This window comes from Vavraia culicis (genome assembly GCF_000192795.1).
Source record: "Vavraia culicis subsp. floridensis unplaced genomic scaffold supercont1.9, whole genome shotgun sequence".
NCBI lineage: Eukaryota > Fungi > Microsporidia > Pleistophoridae > Vavraia > Vavraia culicis.
Genome location: NW_007360612.1, coordinates 126,739 through 144,324, shown reverse-complemented (window position 1 = coordinate 144,324; position 17,586 = coordinate 126,739). Strand labels below are relative to the sequence as shown.

At 36.9% G+C, this 17,586-nt stretch overlaps 8 protein-coding genes across 8 annotated transcripts; 6 read left to right on the top strand and 2 right to left on the bottom strand.

The window, feature by feature from the left end:
* Positions 1 to 1,546: 1,546 nt before the first annotated feature.
* Positions 1,547 to 2,653, top strand: VCUG_00765 (uncharacterized protein; the record flags this gene model as incomplete). Its single annotated transcript, XM_008075595.1, has 1 exon — positions 1,547 to 2,653. The coding sequence occupies one exon, from the start codon at positions 1,547 to 1,549 to the stop codon at positions 2,630 to 2,632; it is 1,086 nt and encodes a 361-aa protein (XP_008073786.1). The 3' UTR covers positions 2,633 to 2,653.
* A 322-nt stretch (positions 2,654 to 2,975) lies between these two features.
* Positions 2,976 to 3,928, top strand: VCUG_00764 (uncharacterized protein; the record flags this gene model as incomplete). The annotated part of the gene is made up of 1 exon (XM_008075594.1): positions 2,976 to 3,928. One exon carries the CDS (start codon positions 2,976 to 2,978, stop codon positions 3,825 to 3,827), a length of 852 nt encoding a protein of 283 aa, XP_008073785.1. The 3' UTR covers positions 3,828 to 3,928.
* A 135-nt stretch (positions 3,929 to 4,063) lies between these two features.
* On the bottom strand, positions 4,064 to 6,620 carry VCUG_00763 (uncharacterized protein; the record flags this gene model as incomplete). The annotated part of the gene is made up of 1 exon (XM_008075593.1): positions 4,064 to 6,620. The coding sequence occupies one exon, from the start codon at positions 6,618 to 6,620 to the stop codon at positions 4,329 to 4,331; it is 2,292 nt and encodes a 763-aa protein (XP_008073784.1). The 3' UTR covers positions 4,064 to 4,328.
* A 1,213-nt stretch (positions 6,621 to 7,833) lies between these two features.
* VCUG_00762 (uncharacterized protein) lies at positions 7,834 to 8,193 on the bottom strand (the record flags this gene model as incomplete). The annotated part of the gene is made up of 1 exon (XM_008075592.1): positions 7,834 to 8,193. One exon carries the CDS (start codon positions 8,191 to 8,193, stop codon positions 7,834 to 7,836), a length of 360 nt encoding a protein of 119 aa, XP_008073783.1.
* A 412-nt stretch (positions 8,194 to 8,605) lies between these two features.
* Positions 8,606 to 9,712, top strand: VCUG_00761 (uncharacterized protein; the record flags this gene model as incomplete). The annotated part of the gene is made up of 1 exon (XM_008075591.1): positions 8,606 to 9,712. The coding sequence occupies one exon, from the start codon at positions 8,606 to 8,608 to the stop codon at positions 9,710 to 9,712; it is 1,107 nt and encodes a 368-aa protein (XP_008073782.1).
* A 1,778-nt stretch (positions 9,713 to 11,490) lies between these two features.
* VCUG_00760 (uncharacterized protein) lies at positions 11,491 to 13,652 on the top strand (the record flags this gene model as incomplete). The annotated part of the gene is made up of 1 exon (XM_008075590.1): positions 11,491 to 13,652. The coding sequence occupies one exon, from the start codon at positions 11,491 to 11,493 to the stop codon at positions 13,561 to 13,563; it is 2,073 nt and encodes a 690-aa protein (XP_008073781.1). The 3' UTR covers positions 13,564 to 13,652.
* Positions 13,653 to 15,161: 1,509 nt separating this feature from the next.
* Positions 15,162 to 15,844, top strand: VCUG_00759 (uncharacterized protein; the record flags this gene model as incomplete). Its single annotated transcript, XM_008075589.1, has 1 exon — positions 15,162 to 15,844. The coding sequence occupies one exon, from the start codon at positions 15,162 to 15,164 to the stop codon at positions 15,822 to 15,824; it is 663 nt and encodes a 220-aa protein (XP_008073780.1). The 3' UTR covers positions 15,825 to 15,844.
* Positions 15,845 to 16,623: 779 nt separating this feature from the next.
* Positions 16,624 to 17,469, top strand: VCUG_00758 (uncharacterized protein; the record flags this gene model as incomplete). Its single annotated transcript, XM_008075588.1, has 1 exon — positions 16,624 to 17,469. The coding sequence occupies one exon, from the start codon at positions 16,624 to 16,626 to the stop codon at positions 17,335 to 17,337; it is 714 nt and encodes a 237-aa protein (XP_008073779.1). The 3' UTR covers positions 17,338 to 17,469.
* Positions 17,470 to 17,586: the final 117 nt, after the last annotated feature.

The following is a 17,586-nucleotide window of genomic DNA, read 5'->3' as shown; positions in this document are numbered from 1 at the left end:
ATCTTAGACCGCTAATTAAATAAACAGACATTCTGCTCCATTTCTACAGTTCAAAAATACATTTTATCAACGAATGCCTTGCACAGGAGTGGACTAGGGTCACAACACATGGCAATCACGATTAGTAACACACACTCGTGTTCTTCGTTTGTTTACGTGGGTGCTGTTCAAATAATAGTTTGTGAGTTTAGTTGAGGAAAAGCCAGTAAAAAGTATGTGCTCTTTCTGTGTTTTATGGTGTTGAAGCGGTTACACAATACCGCACCAGTTCACTGTATCAAGCATTAGACAGCGATGTGAAAAAGAGCTGCTAATCTTTTAATCCGTCAAAAGCAAGTTTTGAGCAGAGCTTGACAGTAAATGTTGATATTGGTGCTTTTTCTGAGCACAGCGGCCTGCTCTACAATCTCAAGAAAAGTGTAAAAAGTACGCCTGGTCCGATCGCAAAAAGCTGCTGCTGGATTTAATCCTAAATGAGCATGTTAAGCAGAGTAGGTGTGCAAGACGGTGTCAAATACGTCATACTTAACACAACCAACAACTAATTTGTTATTAATAGCATATTATGGCATTCGTACATCATATCATATTGTTTTATGATTGGTTCTCTGTAGAAAAGTGAGATTCAAAAAATTTTATAACTGTGCAAGTGCATGCATCTTTTAGTATTGGTGCGAGAAGGCAGATGAGTTGGTTATGATGCTGAGTAAATTTTTAGACGAAAAAGGAACATGTGAATAGAACTGTTAGCAATAGCAATTCTTTGTTAAGGAACGTATGCGTTAAGTTTTTGTCCAGACACATCCGATCTTGTTGCGGGCTAGTACACGTTCTGTAAAGGCTATCGATCACAAATATCGTATCCAATCAATTCGTGCTCATAGGTGATATTTTGGATGCATCAGAAGAGCTAAGATGTAAAAATATATTTCGTTCTCACCTACGTTTATTTATTTTTCTGCTATTTATCTCTTAATATTGCTGTGCTGTCCATATACAACAGATATTCGTTTTCATTCCGTTATTAAAGTGCTGTGTAACTCATCCATGTAAAAGCACAGATCTGTTTCGGCAAGTGCTTTTGTGATCCGTGCACCATCATATGAACGAAGGAACGGCCGGACATAATCACCTAATAGGAGATTTATCACAAGTATTTCTGATAGAAACTCCTATGTGCGTGCACTACCATCGTATACGATCATGCTTGAACAATTTCGTTTCTGCACTCATAACATTTTGTCCTTCTGTTTCCGATATGTAGCGAAAATAATTTATTTCTCAATTTTGAACCCGGTTTGGTTCATTTTGATAGAATAAAACCGTAAGAACTGTCAAAGCGATAGTGCAGTGCCCGTTTTAACAGCTTATAGCTTGCCAGAAGGATATTGTCTAAAAACACAACAATTACCGGCAAACAGTCGAATTGCTGCTGTACTTATCGATAAATGTACATCAAAACACCATTGGATGTTTGGCACGTTGTGCGTTGGAATATGCCGATTTTGTCAATCTCTATAAAAAATAAAAAAAAATTTGAACCCCAATGGCAAAGAAGCAGACAAAGAAACAGCAGAACAAAAACGAAAGTAGCATTTCGGAAAGTGAGCACTCTGCCACAGAGAGCAATGCCAGTACTGAGGCAAGCAGCACTGAGGAGAGCAACAACGTTAAGGAGATGAGTGCTAGCGAAGAAAGGGACGATAACTCCGAGGATGTGAGTTCTGGAGAAGAGACTGGTGATGCAAGTACGGAGGAGGACAAGCAACAAAAAGCAAAGCCGGTTAGGAGTGCGGGTCTGGAGGATAAGGAGGAGTTGAGCTGTGCAACCTCTTCTGATGAGGGAAAAGATACAGAACATAAGGAAAGTGAGTCTGATGAGGCGAGCAACGTTAAATCTGGCGATGCGGAGGAACCGCGTGCGAGTAAGCAATCGGATAAGTCTCAGGCGGATGATGCCACGGTGTTTGTCAAGGGATTTGACAGAAGTGTTACTGAGCTAATGGTTGAGGAGGAGTTCGGTAAAATTGGAAAGGTAGTGAACGTGCGCATGCCGAAGGATCGCGATACATCTGAGAACAAGGGTTTCTGCTACGTAGAGTTCAGCAATGCACAATCGGCGAAGAAAGCTTTGTCCTACAACGGAAAGACTCTGCTTGATTGCACCATAGTGATTGATACACCGAAGAAGACCGGAAACTTTACTCTGTTCGTGAAGAACCTGCCCTACACAGCCACCGTTGAGGACATAAAAGATGTTTTTTCGAAGTACAACGTGAAAAATGTTCGGTTACCGGCCGATGAGGATGAGGAGCGCAACAGAGGATTTTGTTTTGTTGAATTTGGAAATGAGCAGGACATGAAGAAGGTGTTGAACGGTAAGTTTAATATGGAAGAGAGAAAATTGTTCATCAATGAACCGAAGGACAGGAAAGATCGTGGAAATGGCGGTTTTAACAGGGATAGAAGAGATGGCGACAAAGGGTTCGGCAGAGGCAATAATAGAGAGAGACGATTTAACGACCGGGGAGGATTCAATAAAAACGATAGAAGGAATTCTAAGGACAGGGGAAGTAAGAGGTTCAAGGAGAATGAGAATAAGAAGATAGTTTTTGATGACAATAGTGATTAATTAAATTATTGATTGGCGGTAGTTTGCTTTGCTGTTTATCGTGTCACTGTACTGGTTTTGGTTTGGAGATGGTCTGGCGTGCTTTACGGTGCAGAATGGCACTGCACTCATTGTTGAGGCACAGCTTTATTTTCTGCTGTTGGCGTTCACTGTGGTATCCGACTTTGCCGAGATTAGATCTGTTCGTTTCTGTCGACCAACCTACCAATTGTACGAGATTAAATTGCTTAATGGGCGTTTTAATGCCATTTCCATTAGAATTACGCCTGTTCCGTATTGTTATTGTCTGAATGGTACGCCTTTCAAATGATTCATTTAACATCTCGTTTTGTGCTATTTCTTCATGATCGGTTCTCTTACGCGTTGTTTCGTAATAATCTTGAAAAACTCGCGGCTCCTCATTCTTATGATCACAAAGCACCCGCTTTTCCATAAGGCAAAGCCAGACACTCCCAAACTTTTATTCACACCATTCCAGGTGGACATCAAGGGCGAAAGCATCCTATCATTCCATATCAACCTAGTTGCCGACAATTTGTACGCCATACAAAATTATGTTCTTCTCCAGCAGTCAGACACAATCTTGATCTATCGGTACCGAATCAAGAATGCCAAGAACGGTAAAAGTGAGATAATGCTCACCAAAATAAAGAGAATCGAAAATCATGTCATGAATTACCTGGTTCATTGTGTTAGTCGCCAAGTCCTGTGTCTGTTGTTCAACGTGATGTTGACCCTGGTGTCCAGAAATGTGAAAGCGTGCAATCGTGAACTGGAAAAGATCATACTCTGGATGAAAATTGGCGATATTGTGGATGTACACGTAGACGAGTGCGTAAAAGTATGGGATAGGTACGGTGTGGTCAAAACGTATTATAATGAGGAAAGTGGTTGTGAGCAACGACTGGAGCAACGCGATGGTACGGGAGGTAAGAGTGGAAAGAAAAATAAACACGATACGACCGATGGCGATGCCAAAGAGACCGTTACTATTCGACCAAGCAATGTGCCTGCCTCTAAGTTGGTAAATGACGATTTTGTTCTTGAGTGCAGAAACAGCAGGCTCAGAATGAACTATTTTAAGAGAAGTTTTGTTGAGAATCTTAACTTAGTTAATGTTATAGATTTTGTATGTGTTGGTAACACGGTATTTGTGCTGTTGAAGAACGGAGTAGAAGTGCTGATTTTTAACTAATCGCAAAGCAAGAATTGATGGATAAAAATCACCCGGTAGCGCAATCGATAGGGTATAACAACGAATTTTGTTTGTCAATGTTTAGTTAACTAAATATTCGTAACACATCATTTCATCGTAAAAAATGAAGAAATAAACTAATTTTGGTTTGACAGATACGTTTATTCGTGTTCTCATACGGTAACACCTGCAAAAACGTAAATTTGTCCTCAATTATAAAAAGTTAATAAATAAACCACATTTTTACTGATATACGGCTAAATAATAGAATCGACCTTATTGTACGACGATAACAAGCGATTACGTCATTAAAAGCACATTTATTTACGCTGGTTATGTTTGTTAACATGTTGGGTAAGAACCTTCTCTTTTCACGTATTGCTCGATCTGAAAGGTTACTTACTCAACCGGGCTATCACTGATTTATTGGTAACAAGGGTAGAATAACTGGTATAGACTGTTCAGAGACACTTATTTTCTTTTCATACGTGCTTTCCTCTCTCACTGCATCTGACTGGAATACGCTTCCAGTACTTTGTCCATTCCTCTCAAATTCCGGCCCTCGCTTTGTACGCAGACTTCTTTGATCTTTTTGCTCCTTCGCAACACATACGAGATAAAGTTTTTATCCTTGCATACCAACACGTCAATCGCATCCATTCCCATCATCTCAAGCACATCGATGTATTCGTTCGTTCGAAGGGAGTGTCTCTGCAACACGGTAAGTGTGAACGGCTTCAGCGTGGCGTACGTGATGAGTGAATATTTAAGTGCTAGAAAGAAGTTTGGTGTGTTGTCAGACGAGGCAAGCGTCTGAATAATTGTATCTTCTGTAAATTTGGGCACTATCAGTTTGAATATACCCTCTAATCTGGTTCGTGAGCTGATATCGCTTTTAGTGTTTTTCTCCCTATCATATCTGTCACAGTTGAAAACGCACAACTCATGGAGAATCTCATTGGCAGTCATCACACGCGTAAAAAAAGGCAAGGTCTCTTCATCCAGATAGTCCATCAGCCGATTTTTTATCGTTTCCTTCTCTAAAATAGTGATCACATTGAAAAAATATTTTTTGTTGTCAAGCAGGTAATTTGAGCGAAAAAGCTGCAGAAGCAGTTTACTGGGCTTATTGTACTTAAGGTACACAACAATCGCGTCGTATATCAGAGAATGTACCTCTTCCTCACTGTGTGTCTTGGTTTGGTCTGCTAGCGGTCGCACGCGCTGCTCAAAAAAATCAAAAATAAAATTCTCGTTCTTTCCAGAGAGCACCTTTACAACTGACCCCATCCAATTACTTCCATAAACTGCCAGATTATCGAACAGATATTCGATCACCTCGTCTTCCTCTTCAGCAAGTGCTAGCAGTTCCTTGAAGCTGAGGTCGTAGTAGTCTAAATTGTTTTTAAAGAATTTAAAGTCTTCTTTAATGATGTCAAGCAGCTCGCTCTTTTCAATTTCTTTCAGCTTTACTCTTAGCGATTCTCTGTGCATTCTCTTCTTTACCATTTGCTTTAAATTTTCCTTGTCGAAGAATTTGAGCTCTTCTATTCGCACCTCCACAAAATTTTGTAAAATTTTTGGCTGCTGCTCCGCCGTGCAACTAGAGAGTGCGTTTCTTAGAAACGTCTCATACGTGCTTTCGTGATTTATGTAGAGGAAAAGAAGAAAGCTTTGCAATTTCTCCTCATACTTCAAAAGGGAAAGAAAAAGATTGATGTTGTAGTCCTCATCCTTTAGTATGCAAAAGAGCGTTTTATTGCTTAATAATACATCTTTTACCATTTGCTTTTCCTTATTCTGCTCGGAACCATCTTCGGTTGCAGCGTGATGTTCATTTCGTTTGATTCTCTTCACACTCATATTATCCGTGTTTGCTTCCCTTTCAGTACCTGTTACCTGTGTTCTGCTTGTCTTTTCGCCTTTTAACGGTCTCTTTACCGGTTTGCCAGCAGTCTTTTTATCGTGTTCCAAGTTTTCATAGCGATTCTCCCTTTTAACACATCCATCTCCATTTCCTTTCACACTAGCTCTATCCGAGTTTTCGTGTTCATCGCTCGCACTTCCTTTACCTACATCATGCACACCGTTCGCTTTAGTATCACCGTTTTCCTCAACTAACAACGCACCATATCCATTTCCAAGTATATCTTCAATGCCGCAGTCGATTCTTCTCCGCTCCGGATAGAAGTAGTTGTTCACTGCGTTTTCAATCTCTTTGATGGTCAGCTTTATGAACAGAGACGTCAGATAATTCGTTAAATACATGTTGAACGGCACTTTACGCTCGCTAGTGTCATCGATTACGTTGATCAGCTTCAAATCATAATGTTCTATTTCCATAGGCAATAACTGCTTTACATTTGCTGATAGGATTGAAAGCGAGGATGTTATCGACTCGTGATGAGTAGATGGAATTGTTAAAGTGTGTTCTTGCAAGTTTAGGAGAAATGCGTACACTTGGTGCACATTTGCCTTTGATAATAACACGGTAAGTGTGTTCAAAGCGTTTAACATCTTATCGGGCGAAAGCTCACCAAAGTTTACAAGCTCTTCATCGCTCACGGTTGCGTGAGAACCGCTTTTTTTACCAAATTTACCATTCTCACGGCCATGCACCATCTTTTCAACCGGTTTATAATTCATACTTTGATTGAGATCTTCAATTGCACTCTTGTCGCCTTCTAAACTAATTTTTTGTCCGTTTGTCCTCGCATCTTTGTCATAATCCTGTAAATCCTTTCTTATCCACCCACTTTTTCTCTTCTGAGAGTCTTCGTCATTCTCTTTCATTTAACTACCCTTTCATTTTTTATTTTCATTAAAAATTCAGAATTTGACTTAATTTATCTCCGATACCGGCTCATACGGATAGACACGATGAGGAGATTAAGCGGAACTATTAGATTTCATGGTGTGAAATATTGCAGTAACAATGGATGAGAAATGAATTATTGGACAACATCGACCACTATCTCGCAATACAGAATCACCATGACACCTAAGGATATGAAGAAGCTCACTTGCCGATTTCATTTTGAATGTTTTGGTGAGTAAATATTGAAAAGAGGTTTCTCGCGCTTTGAACTTTTATTGGTATAAAACCTTGATTAGGTAAAATATACTGCGGTTAATATTTTTATACCGGGAGATAAACTTGCTGGTGCTATTAACGTTATTTATAAAAATATGCATATACGGATGAAAGTCATATTTCAATAAATTTTTTGCTTCAAAGGCGAGTGGAATATAATTCTAATAATACAAACACCACATATTAATAATCAATATACACTTAATGTATCAAACTCGACTTTTTATCCATATTTTACTGGTTTAAAATTATTAGTGTTAATATTCCGTTCTTGTACATGCACCGCAATTATACCCTTTTAGCATGGCATCCAAGCAGTGATCCCCTTTTTGCTTCTTTATGGCTGGATTCGAGTACAAATTTGTAGAGAAATTTCTAGCATATCATTTGAAAATGACTGCACGATCTAATGCAATATTAAATAGCTGTGTTTTTATTCACATAAACAACGAGATTTTCTCTAAGTAAAAACAGCTCTTTATCTCTAGATATGCCTGGACAAGCTGCGTTATATTTCATATCACTTATAAAAGGCAAAGCATAGAAATTTCTTATCATTTAATTTTGGTTTAGCCATTATTATCCGTAATCAACCAAAGAAGTTCTATAATTTGAGTAAATTGTGCTACACTCTTTATTTCACACCATATTCTTCTGCACACTGTACAGTCTATCATTTACACATACAACACATATCTTTTTTGTCGAAAAAGGTCTTCGCCGTTTCTCTGTTGAGTTTTAAATTTTTCTTTATATTAGGTATTTTTTGACAATTTTTTACTTTCTGAAATCACAGTCGTATAAATCGTTATATGTGAACAAATTTCAAGCGGGTGGTCTTGATGTATGTAAGTAAATACTAACTTGGCCTAGGCATTCATCAATGCCTTGCGGCATAATATCGCAAACAGATTAATAACTATTCCACTTGTTACCTTCTATAAAACTCTTTTTGGCCAGTCTTGCTTCCCTTGTAACGCTCTCATATTCTATCTCATAAACTTGGTTAACTACTTCATTCCAGTTTTGTCTCGGATATCTATTGCAGGCACAGAAGGTGATATTATTGGGATTGTAGACCTCAAAGAAAGATTGGATTGAATGGTATCTATCTAGCAATATAAAGCCTAACAATGATCGAGAATTTCCGTAAATCATCCTTTTATTAACTTGATAGCTGTTCTTGGCATGGTATCCAACATGGTGTATTATCATAAACAATAAAACTATGAGGCAATTCCTTATTCGTAGTTTACTTAGTTTTAAAGGCATTTACATGATTTATGAGTTTATATAGCGTAAAACAACTCTGCATAGGAGTCATAATTCGTGAATTGCAACCATGTTAACATAAAAATGGCAGTACTTAACACAAATTCATCATAAACATATTACTGCAATAATTTATAATCGTGATTCACACGCTCAGCCAGATAAATACATTCAGATTAGCACTCCGCTCTGGTGATATGTCGAACTTTCTGGTTCGTAAATAAACCTACTCTCATGCCAGTTAATCAATGGTTTTTTACGTTTTGCTCAGTTGTACAAGCTTGTCAACGAAACATTGCTTTACGGTGTTAAAATAGGTTAGATAGTGATTCTGCTTCTTCAAACATAATATAATGCTTTTACTTCATTGATATCAATTATTTGAATAGCGTAAAATTACCATAACCAGCTTATGAAGAAAAGTATTTATTGTGAACTCATCTGCGTACTTATGTTTTACGTGCTGTTGGGATATGCTGTAGCAGCAACACTGTTTTTTTATGGGTTTAAGCACATTACGTCATCAAGACAAAACGATAATATAGGTTTTTCTCTAAAGAATAAGGAGCAAAGAGAAGTAATAGATAAAGAATATGACGATACAGATTACAAAAGATACCACGATTATGGAGCAGATGAAATGGCTGGATTGGAACTAAGCGATGCGAATTTGACTGATTCGAAAACCGTTGAATGCGATGATAGCGGGAAAATGCCAGAATTGTCATCACCAAGCGAACCATCTGATAGTGACACACAGTCCATCGACGAAAGTATAGATTCATCTCATAAGTTGGAAGATAACAGGAAAGACATGAACAAGCCACAGTATACCGATGTAGGTTCTGATCTGGCCGATAAAACTAAAATTGTGAGCAAACATAAAAAGTACGTGCCGAACAAAAACGATAAGTTGACGAGCTCTTTATTGGATCTGGTAAGGCATGTTGAAGCAATAACCGAATCTGCAGAAGTGGGCGACAATTCAGAACATTTTTATGAATCAATGAGTGCTATTATGGAATGTGTCGATGAACATATGAAACAAATGGATGCGATGGATAACAAGGATTTAGAAGAGTTGAACGATGAGATTCTTAGACATGAATGCGAAGTTATTTCGGAAGACGAGCATTTTGCGAGTTTGAACTCAAGAAATGAGAAATCAAACGAAGAAATGTTACAAGCGGAAGGCAATCAGGTCGCAAATGCACCATTAAATGAAGAAAAACTTATTCCGCAAACAGATCTAAGTTTGACTACGGCTAAAGAGGGATGGAAATTGTTTAACAACCAAAGTTCAATGTTTAAACGCATCTTGTTCGGTGTGAGGGATATGCTTGCAATGAATGATGAGCGGACGGATGAGGGTAATGTTGTGGAAGACAGCATACGTAACAAAGATAAGGTCTCACATCAAAAAGCTTTGTTCAGTGCAAAAGTTAATTTCAAATCTCATACTAAATCCAAGAAAAATGGTCACAAAAAATCATCAAGAAAATTGAAAAAGCGTCATTGATTAAAACTCCTCTTAACTAAATCAACAAGTGCAGAACAGATAACATATGTCCTGCTATGCCTTGTTTTCACAGGAGACTGTTAAGCAATCACTTTTGCTGGTTTAAAAAAATACCAGATACAATGCCATGTTACTTCTATTATTTAACGAATTATTTGTTTGTTCATACGACGGAAGAAGCAAAATACTGTTTCAGAGGATATTCTATAAATCATATTTTGAATCAGAAATGCGGCTATATCTGCCATAGTTTGGCCAGTAATACATCAAACAATTAAAATCCTTCGTAACGTACTTTTAATTTTTTGTTCACATGTTACTCATAGAACCACCGGTCCTCACGCAAACACGTTGTATAACAAGCACAATACCATCATATTTCCATAAATCTTGCATTTACGTCTATTCTTAACTTTAGAGCTGCATGTTCATCACTCAAATTCATAATTGCTGAATATATACTCTGTTAAACATTCCAGTTTAACCAATGTAACGCGGTTCTCAACCATGTTGTCAAGTTTAATAAGGTCTATATCCAAATTTTCACACACAATCCCCTCGTCCACACAGTTTTTTGCCCTTTTCACCATCACGCAATATGCCACGCTGCATTCTATGATTTTTAGAATATCCTTGTACCTGCCCATACTTCGCTTCACTATTTCCTTCACATATTCATGAAGGGAAATATACGTGTCAAGCGTGCATTCCTTGAATTCGAACGATTTAATGTATGCAAATATCGATTTTATGTACAGATTGATGCTCTTTTTTTGGTCAGAGAAATAGAGCTATTCGGCTTGCTTCTTTAAATGTAGAGGAGGAGATAGCAATGGTTCCAACGTCCTTTTTGGTGCAATAAACGATAGTAGATTGGGGTTGGGCTTCAGTTTGTCCCTGATTCTGTTTATTTTGTCGTTCATAGAGGGTGTCCGAATTTGTGGTGTAGAGCCATCAAACCATAGAATGTTGCAAAACAATTATCTGTAAGATGATAAAATAACCGTATCCTAGATCCATGTATGTATCATAACCGCAATGCTATCCATTATACACAGCATAACACCAGTACTGTATTTTCGCTGTATAACCAAGTGTTAGCCTATTTTTTTATCATTGTTAGCTAGCAATTCGGGCAAGCGTACACTTATTATGCAGAAACATAGCTTAGATAGGCATATTTTACATCGTGTATAGTTCAATTTTTATGTTTAAAGACACGGATCAATTAGAAAGTTTAAAATGCTGGTAAGATGCCCTTTTTTGACGTACTAAAAAGTGTTATATGAACCATGATGATCATGTAAACATAAAAGACCATAAAACTGAGGAAGTAACCGATAAAAAAAGAGTGTGAAATTAATAATTATCAACCCATTGCGGCACGATTATAAGAAATGCTTTTAATCATCAAAGTTGAAGATGTCATGTTTTCACGATAAATATCGGCACTGATCATTAATCAGATTAGCTTTCATACTGCGTAAAATTTTTTAACTTATCCTGACTTTTTAGGAATAATGGGCAAAGTTTTTAGTGAAATGTCCAAATAATTTGTTTAAATATTTGCACGGCTACTACAAATCACCTCAAATATGTTTTCTGCATATATAAATCATTCTGTTTCTCTATATTGTTCGTTCTCACACGTTTCACTAAATTTTTAATCAAACATTCTCGCTTTTCCATCCTGTACTCAACGAATTATTCTATAGGTACATTTTATGATAGAACTGTTTGCAAATTGTTTTATTAAATGAACACGGTTGGACCCCTTCATGTCCTTCAAAGAGATCCTGGATACGTGCAACATATCTTGTATGATCGTTTTGCTCACTGATAATCATATGAACGAGTACATTCACAAAGCCGACAACATTATCACACCGCTCACAAACTTTACAGGTTCTACAGCCACACTTCTCATTACCGGCGACCAGAATTTCTTGTATACGGATGGCCGTTATTTCATACAGGCTGAAAAAGAGCTGAACAAAGAGTTCACTCTCCAAAAAATTGATGTTGATCCAAGCTACCTAGAGTATATAAAGAACAATATTGTTGGAAACATAGGAGTGGACCTGAACAGGATAGATACAGAAACATACGAGACGATCAAAGACGCGTTGGTGAACCATGAGATATTACATGTCAAGAATGATCGTTTTTGTAAATATGGTGAAAGAGCATTCAACGACACGATAGATCTTGAAAAGATAAAAATGAGAGACTGCATATGGATATTTGGAGAGAAATACACCAGAAAACTTGTGCTTGACGTTCTGAAGCAGAAGGAAAAAAGTGATTCGATAGAAGATATACTGAAGAAAAGCTGCAGAGTAAACAGGAGAGCAAAGCAAAAAAATACTGATCAATGTAAACGAGTCACCAGTAAAAACGATGATACATCCAGCAATCCTTCGGAAGAAATACTAAAAAAGTGGCATTTACCTGAAAATATCGATGATATCTCAAAAAAGCCATCCGATGAGTCTAAAACCGAGCAACAAATCATTGACGACATCCTTGATAGCAACATAGTAGGCATTTCTACCGATGAAAAGCTTACCTTACTGAGAAACTCGCTTGACGACAAGGAATGCATGATTATGTCATCAATGGATGAAATTGCTTATTTACTCAATTTGCGTGGCACTGATATTCCGTACAATCTTTTATTTTTCTCCTACATGTTTGTGGATAAGAAAGATGCAGTGCTGTTCACTAACAGCAAAAACATAAAGCGTAACATTTGCATACGAGGCTATGATGAGTTTGACGATTTCTTGGACACCTTCTGTAATAACACAGGGGACATCAAGCTTGTAGAATATAGCAGGGCATACGTATCATCGCACGTAAACTCGGGCATTTGTCTCAAATTGGGCAGCAAAGCAGTGACAAGTGATTTTGTACAAAAGCTGAAAAGTGTAAAAAATACAAACGAAATAATTGGCGTAGTTCAAGCCAATATTATGGATAGTATTGCGTTAACGCGGCTTTTCGTGTGGATCAGACATACGTTCCAGAAAGAGAAGGTTACTGAAAAACAAATTGGAGAGAAATTGCTTGAGTTAAAGAAAGAACTGAGTATGAGTTTTATGAGGAAAGTTACGAGTGACAGCACCGCAAATATGGAGGATGCTGTTGTAAATAGGTATCTGGCGAATGGTTGCTTTGTTTCGGAAAGTTTTGAGTCGATTGTAGGGTCGGGTTCTAATGCTGCAATCATACATTACAAGGGGAGTGGTGTAGAAATTGAAAATAATAATGTGGTGTTGATGGACACCGGTTCGCAGTTCCTGTTTGGTACCACGGATATCACACGAACACTATTTCTTGGTAAGAGCACGTCCAAGTTCCGAGAATATTTCACACGTGTTCTAAAGGGACAGATAATGAGCAAAACGTTGATTGCACCACAAAATAGGTTCCTTTACATGGCATGCGGCATTGCAAGATTACCTTTATGGAATATCAAATGTGATTACAGGCATGGCACGTCGCACGGTGTCGGTCACTCATCACTTGTGCACGAGTCTTTGCCGTTTGGATCCGTAGTTCCACATCAAATGTTCAGTGTTGAACCGGGAGTATATCTTGAGAATGAGTTTGGTGTGCGAATTGAAGATGTAGTCATGGCGGTAGGCCAAGAATATTTGAATGTTGTCGATTTGACTTACGTTCCCTTACAGAGGGATTTAATCGTTAAAAAAATGCTATTGAAGAGTGATATCCGCTATTTAAATAGCTATAACGATAGGGTGAGGAAGGTTTTGTCACCCTTTATGACCAAAGAGGAGAGGAAATGGCTGAAGAAACAAACCAGAAAGATATGTGGATGGGTATAATAAAGCTGATGAAATGATCCTTTTGGTGTTTTATGAGTGTCTTAGTTTAGACTGTAGGATATCATCTATGTTAATTGTGGTTGGGTTAAACCGTATGCAACATCGAGAGTGAAGTTCATTGCCGTAGTAGGTGTACTCATCTGTTATGAACAACGATTATAACTAGCTTGAACAATGAATATACATTCGTTATTTTGTTTTAATTTTCATTATATTTTGATTACGTTCATCGCATATAGAACATGCTAATGTTCCTTTTAGTACTGCATCGTACTTTTACAGTTTTTTTACGCTTTGAAATCATCAAATCCGTCATAAGAATCTTCATGGTTGGCTACAATTTGGTAAATTTACCCAAGTGTTGATAAGAGCATAGAATACACGCCACAGATTCACATCGTATGCAATTAAAAATGTGTGAAAGAATTTGAAATTGTGTTTAAACGTGCATCGGGCTATAATTAAAGGAGAAAGCCGTGAATAACATGTGGTAGACGGTTTATTTAGTTACAACATGAAATGTTAACAATCGTTAGAGGTAGTTATACCACAACATATTTTTAATTTTACTATCTAGTGTTTAATCATTTTAATTGATGTTTCAAAGTCTCTTTTACACGTTCTTTTCTTATTCACCAGCTATTTCTGACATGTTAGTTTATTAATCTCCTTCGATAAATTTATTCTGTTATGAAACCACGGTCACAGAACAAGGATGCAAAGCTAGATACTGGCTAAATATGAAATAGTTTTGGCGCTATTTCTTCTTAAATTATGAATTGCGATAGAAATCAACAGTCAAACATTTCTGTGAAGGCAACATTTACTCGCAATACGAGCCATAAGATAGTAACTCCCATAAAAGCTCAAATTGACAACAACCTGTCAACTAACACATCTCAGTATTCTGTAACAGTGAATGATCATGTCATTAGACTAAGTTCAAAGGCTTGTATATAATAAAAGCTGGTTGGAATAGTGCTAAGTGCTTCATCACCTTCGGAATGACATTATGAGAGATATGTGTTAATGGTAATAGGATATACATGTTATAGAACGTGTTCATACATAAGAAGTTATGTGTAGTTCATCACCAGAATACGTATTTTAGATCTTACAACAGCATATGTTATCCATACCAATCCACGTATTCCTTCCTTTTCTTATCATGATGTCACTTTTGAAAGGTTTGTGATACGATCAGTCATTTAATGAACAACTCGGCCAAATGTGTGAGTTAATGGTTTTTGATCAAATTTTTCCAAGATAAACTAGGAAATAGGTATAATTAACACTTAAAGTCAAGCTTTGTATGCAGTGCAGATATGACATGTAATACGATAAAGGATGTTTTCATTTATAACACTGTATAAAATCTTGATTTAAATCCACTAATTTTGCAATATGTCCCTGTGTGTCCCTTGTAACTTCGGCTACTCAAGTTTATCGGTTGTTAGGCCTGTCAGCATACATTTTTGCACAAAAGAGCATCAATAAATTAGTTGCATAGTATGAACCAAGGCCATATCAATATATCAAACATGGTGATAAGCACTTTTATCGCCATAGAATATAAATAGTCTTCACAATCGCTAACCATGTATATTTTATGTATTTTAGTCGGCATTGGAGCAATCACCGAAAAACATGTGGATCAAATATTAAATGATGTAGCCGAAAAAGTCCAGGTAATACATCAGCAAGTAGAACTTGTTACTAGCTCAATTCCTGCTATGAAACGAATCAGAAGAGGTTTTAATGCCATGCCTAAAAGTGTTTGTACATCAAAGAATCTCTTTTCATTTCATTTTGATAAGTTTCAGGCCTCTTGCATCGATTTAGACGAATATTTCTTAGCGTTTGAATATTTTCTTGGTTTTTTGCCGTATTTAGTAGGCATTGTGAAAATGTCAGGTATAAACAAAGAAAAGATTGACAACACGATAAACTTGAAGGCGATGAAGAGTCATATGAAAGATAAAATGACTTTTAAGGAATATATTAGCGTGACATACTCCGATACCGAAAAACTCAAGCGATTTCAGGCCCATCTTCTCGAGTCTCTAAAAAAAATACGCTCAATAATCACAAATTTTGATTATCTCTATAAAAGGATAGAAAATGGCGTAACTGTTGATCTTTGTCTGTTAAAAGCGTTGTGTCATTTCCACTACTGTGATCACTGCAATTCTCTACCGTTTTCCAACAAATGTTTTAGAAGAGTGCCAGGTACACAGACCAAAAAACAAACAACATCGTGAAAAGTTTGTTATTAAATAAGTTATAAGTGCATGTCATATGACGATAATACATTTACCACCATAACGGGTGGTTTTATTATCACTATCGTATGCCTAGAATGACGACGATGAGATTATACATTTGTTAACAATAATTTCGTCTGTTATATTTTTTGCTAGTAATATAAATAGTTTTATCAAAGATTTACCTCTTTTGCTCTTTTCTTATTTGATGACAAATTGTGGGTAACGATAACTATCATCGCTTACCAGTATAAATAGGATGACGGCTCGAAAGCTGGTTGACCGGTTCAGGAACAGAGTAAATTTTTTTCGTCTTTTTGCAGAAAACAAGAGTTGTAAAATATTTTATATACTGTCATTTCTAAAACGCACTCAGCCGTTCTTTACAAACGATGTTTGAAGGACGTGATTACAGAGCGAAACCAATTTTTCCATCTTTACCAAAGGATCTAAGAAAAGTAGAATATGATATATTAAAGTGAGAAAAATGTTTATCAAGCAACCAGAATTTGTTCCGTTTTTAGCAGAAATAGTGCAACCAGTATCCAATAACAATATATAATAGTATCGAATAGTATTTATGACGATTACTTGTTAGAATAATATCGTGTCATATATTGGTATATTCTATGAAACAATATTACAACTTGAAATACTATGTATTTCTCTAAAATCAATGGTTTATACACCTATTTATATTCTTGGCACTTCTGTTTGACATTTTACGCTCAAATCCGAATCTATTTATTTCAAATCAAGCTTCTTAATGCTGAATTTTCATCCCTAGAATATTCACATGTTCCTCAACAGGGCATATAGATGTATTTCGTGCAAAAGCAAACCGAATATAAAAGTGAAAGATAACGCGTACTGCAATACTTGCTTTACTACTACCTTTCTCAGAAAGCTTAAACAGAATTATCGCTGCGTTCTGAACAAGCCTGCATTAATAATCCATACTGGAACGATGAAGAGCAGTGTCCTTGTTTACGCGCTAACCAAAGCGTTATATCCGTATGCGCTCAAGAGCATTCGCGTGTACAGCCGTAATGGTAGCTTGGTAGGGTATGGCAAGTTGGAGCATTTCAATCATGATATAAAAACGTACCAGGAATACTTGGAGTGCTGCCATAACATAAGTATGTCAGCTGATGAAAAAGTGGTGCTTGAGGAGAAGAGCATGGATGATATAGCATGTGATATTCTGTACGATATATTGTATGCCAATACACATTCGCTTGTAGAGAAAGGTGGACTAGCAGTATACAAGGATGATTTGATGTTCGTAAGACCATTTGCTTCGATCTCGGACAAGGAAATAGCATATTTCTACTTCCTCTATAGAAGTGAGATTGAGGTGGAGAACGTTTACGTGGTAGAAGAGTTGAAAGCGAAAATAAGGATGTTTCTCTGCAAAATAAGTGAAGCGAACTACAGCACGGTTTACAATATCATAGAAATGATACGAAAGTATGATGCAGAAAGTAAACCAATCAATAAAGAAGGATGAATTTTTCTTTACTGTTTGATCGCGTGGTTAAGGCGTACTATTGTTTAACAAAAAGAAAAAAATGAGATCATATAGTGTAGTAAAAATGCTATTTTACAAGCAAACAAAATTAAATTTTATGTTAATTACGAACAAGGCATTGAATATGTACAGTAGCTGTCATTATTTAAGCTGAAAACACAGTGTCGACTAAGATTGCTGGTTTGATGGCACCCGTAATGTTCTAAATTGTATTGACACATGTATTCC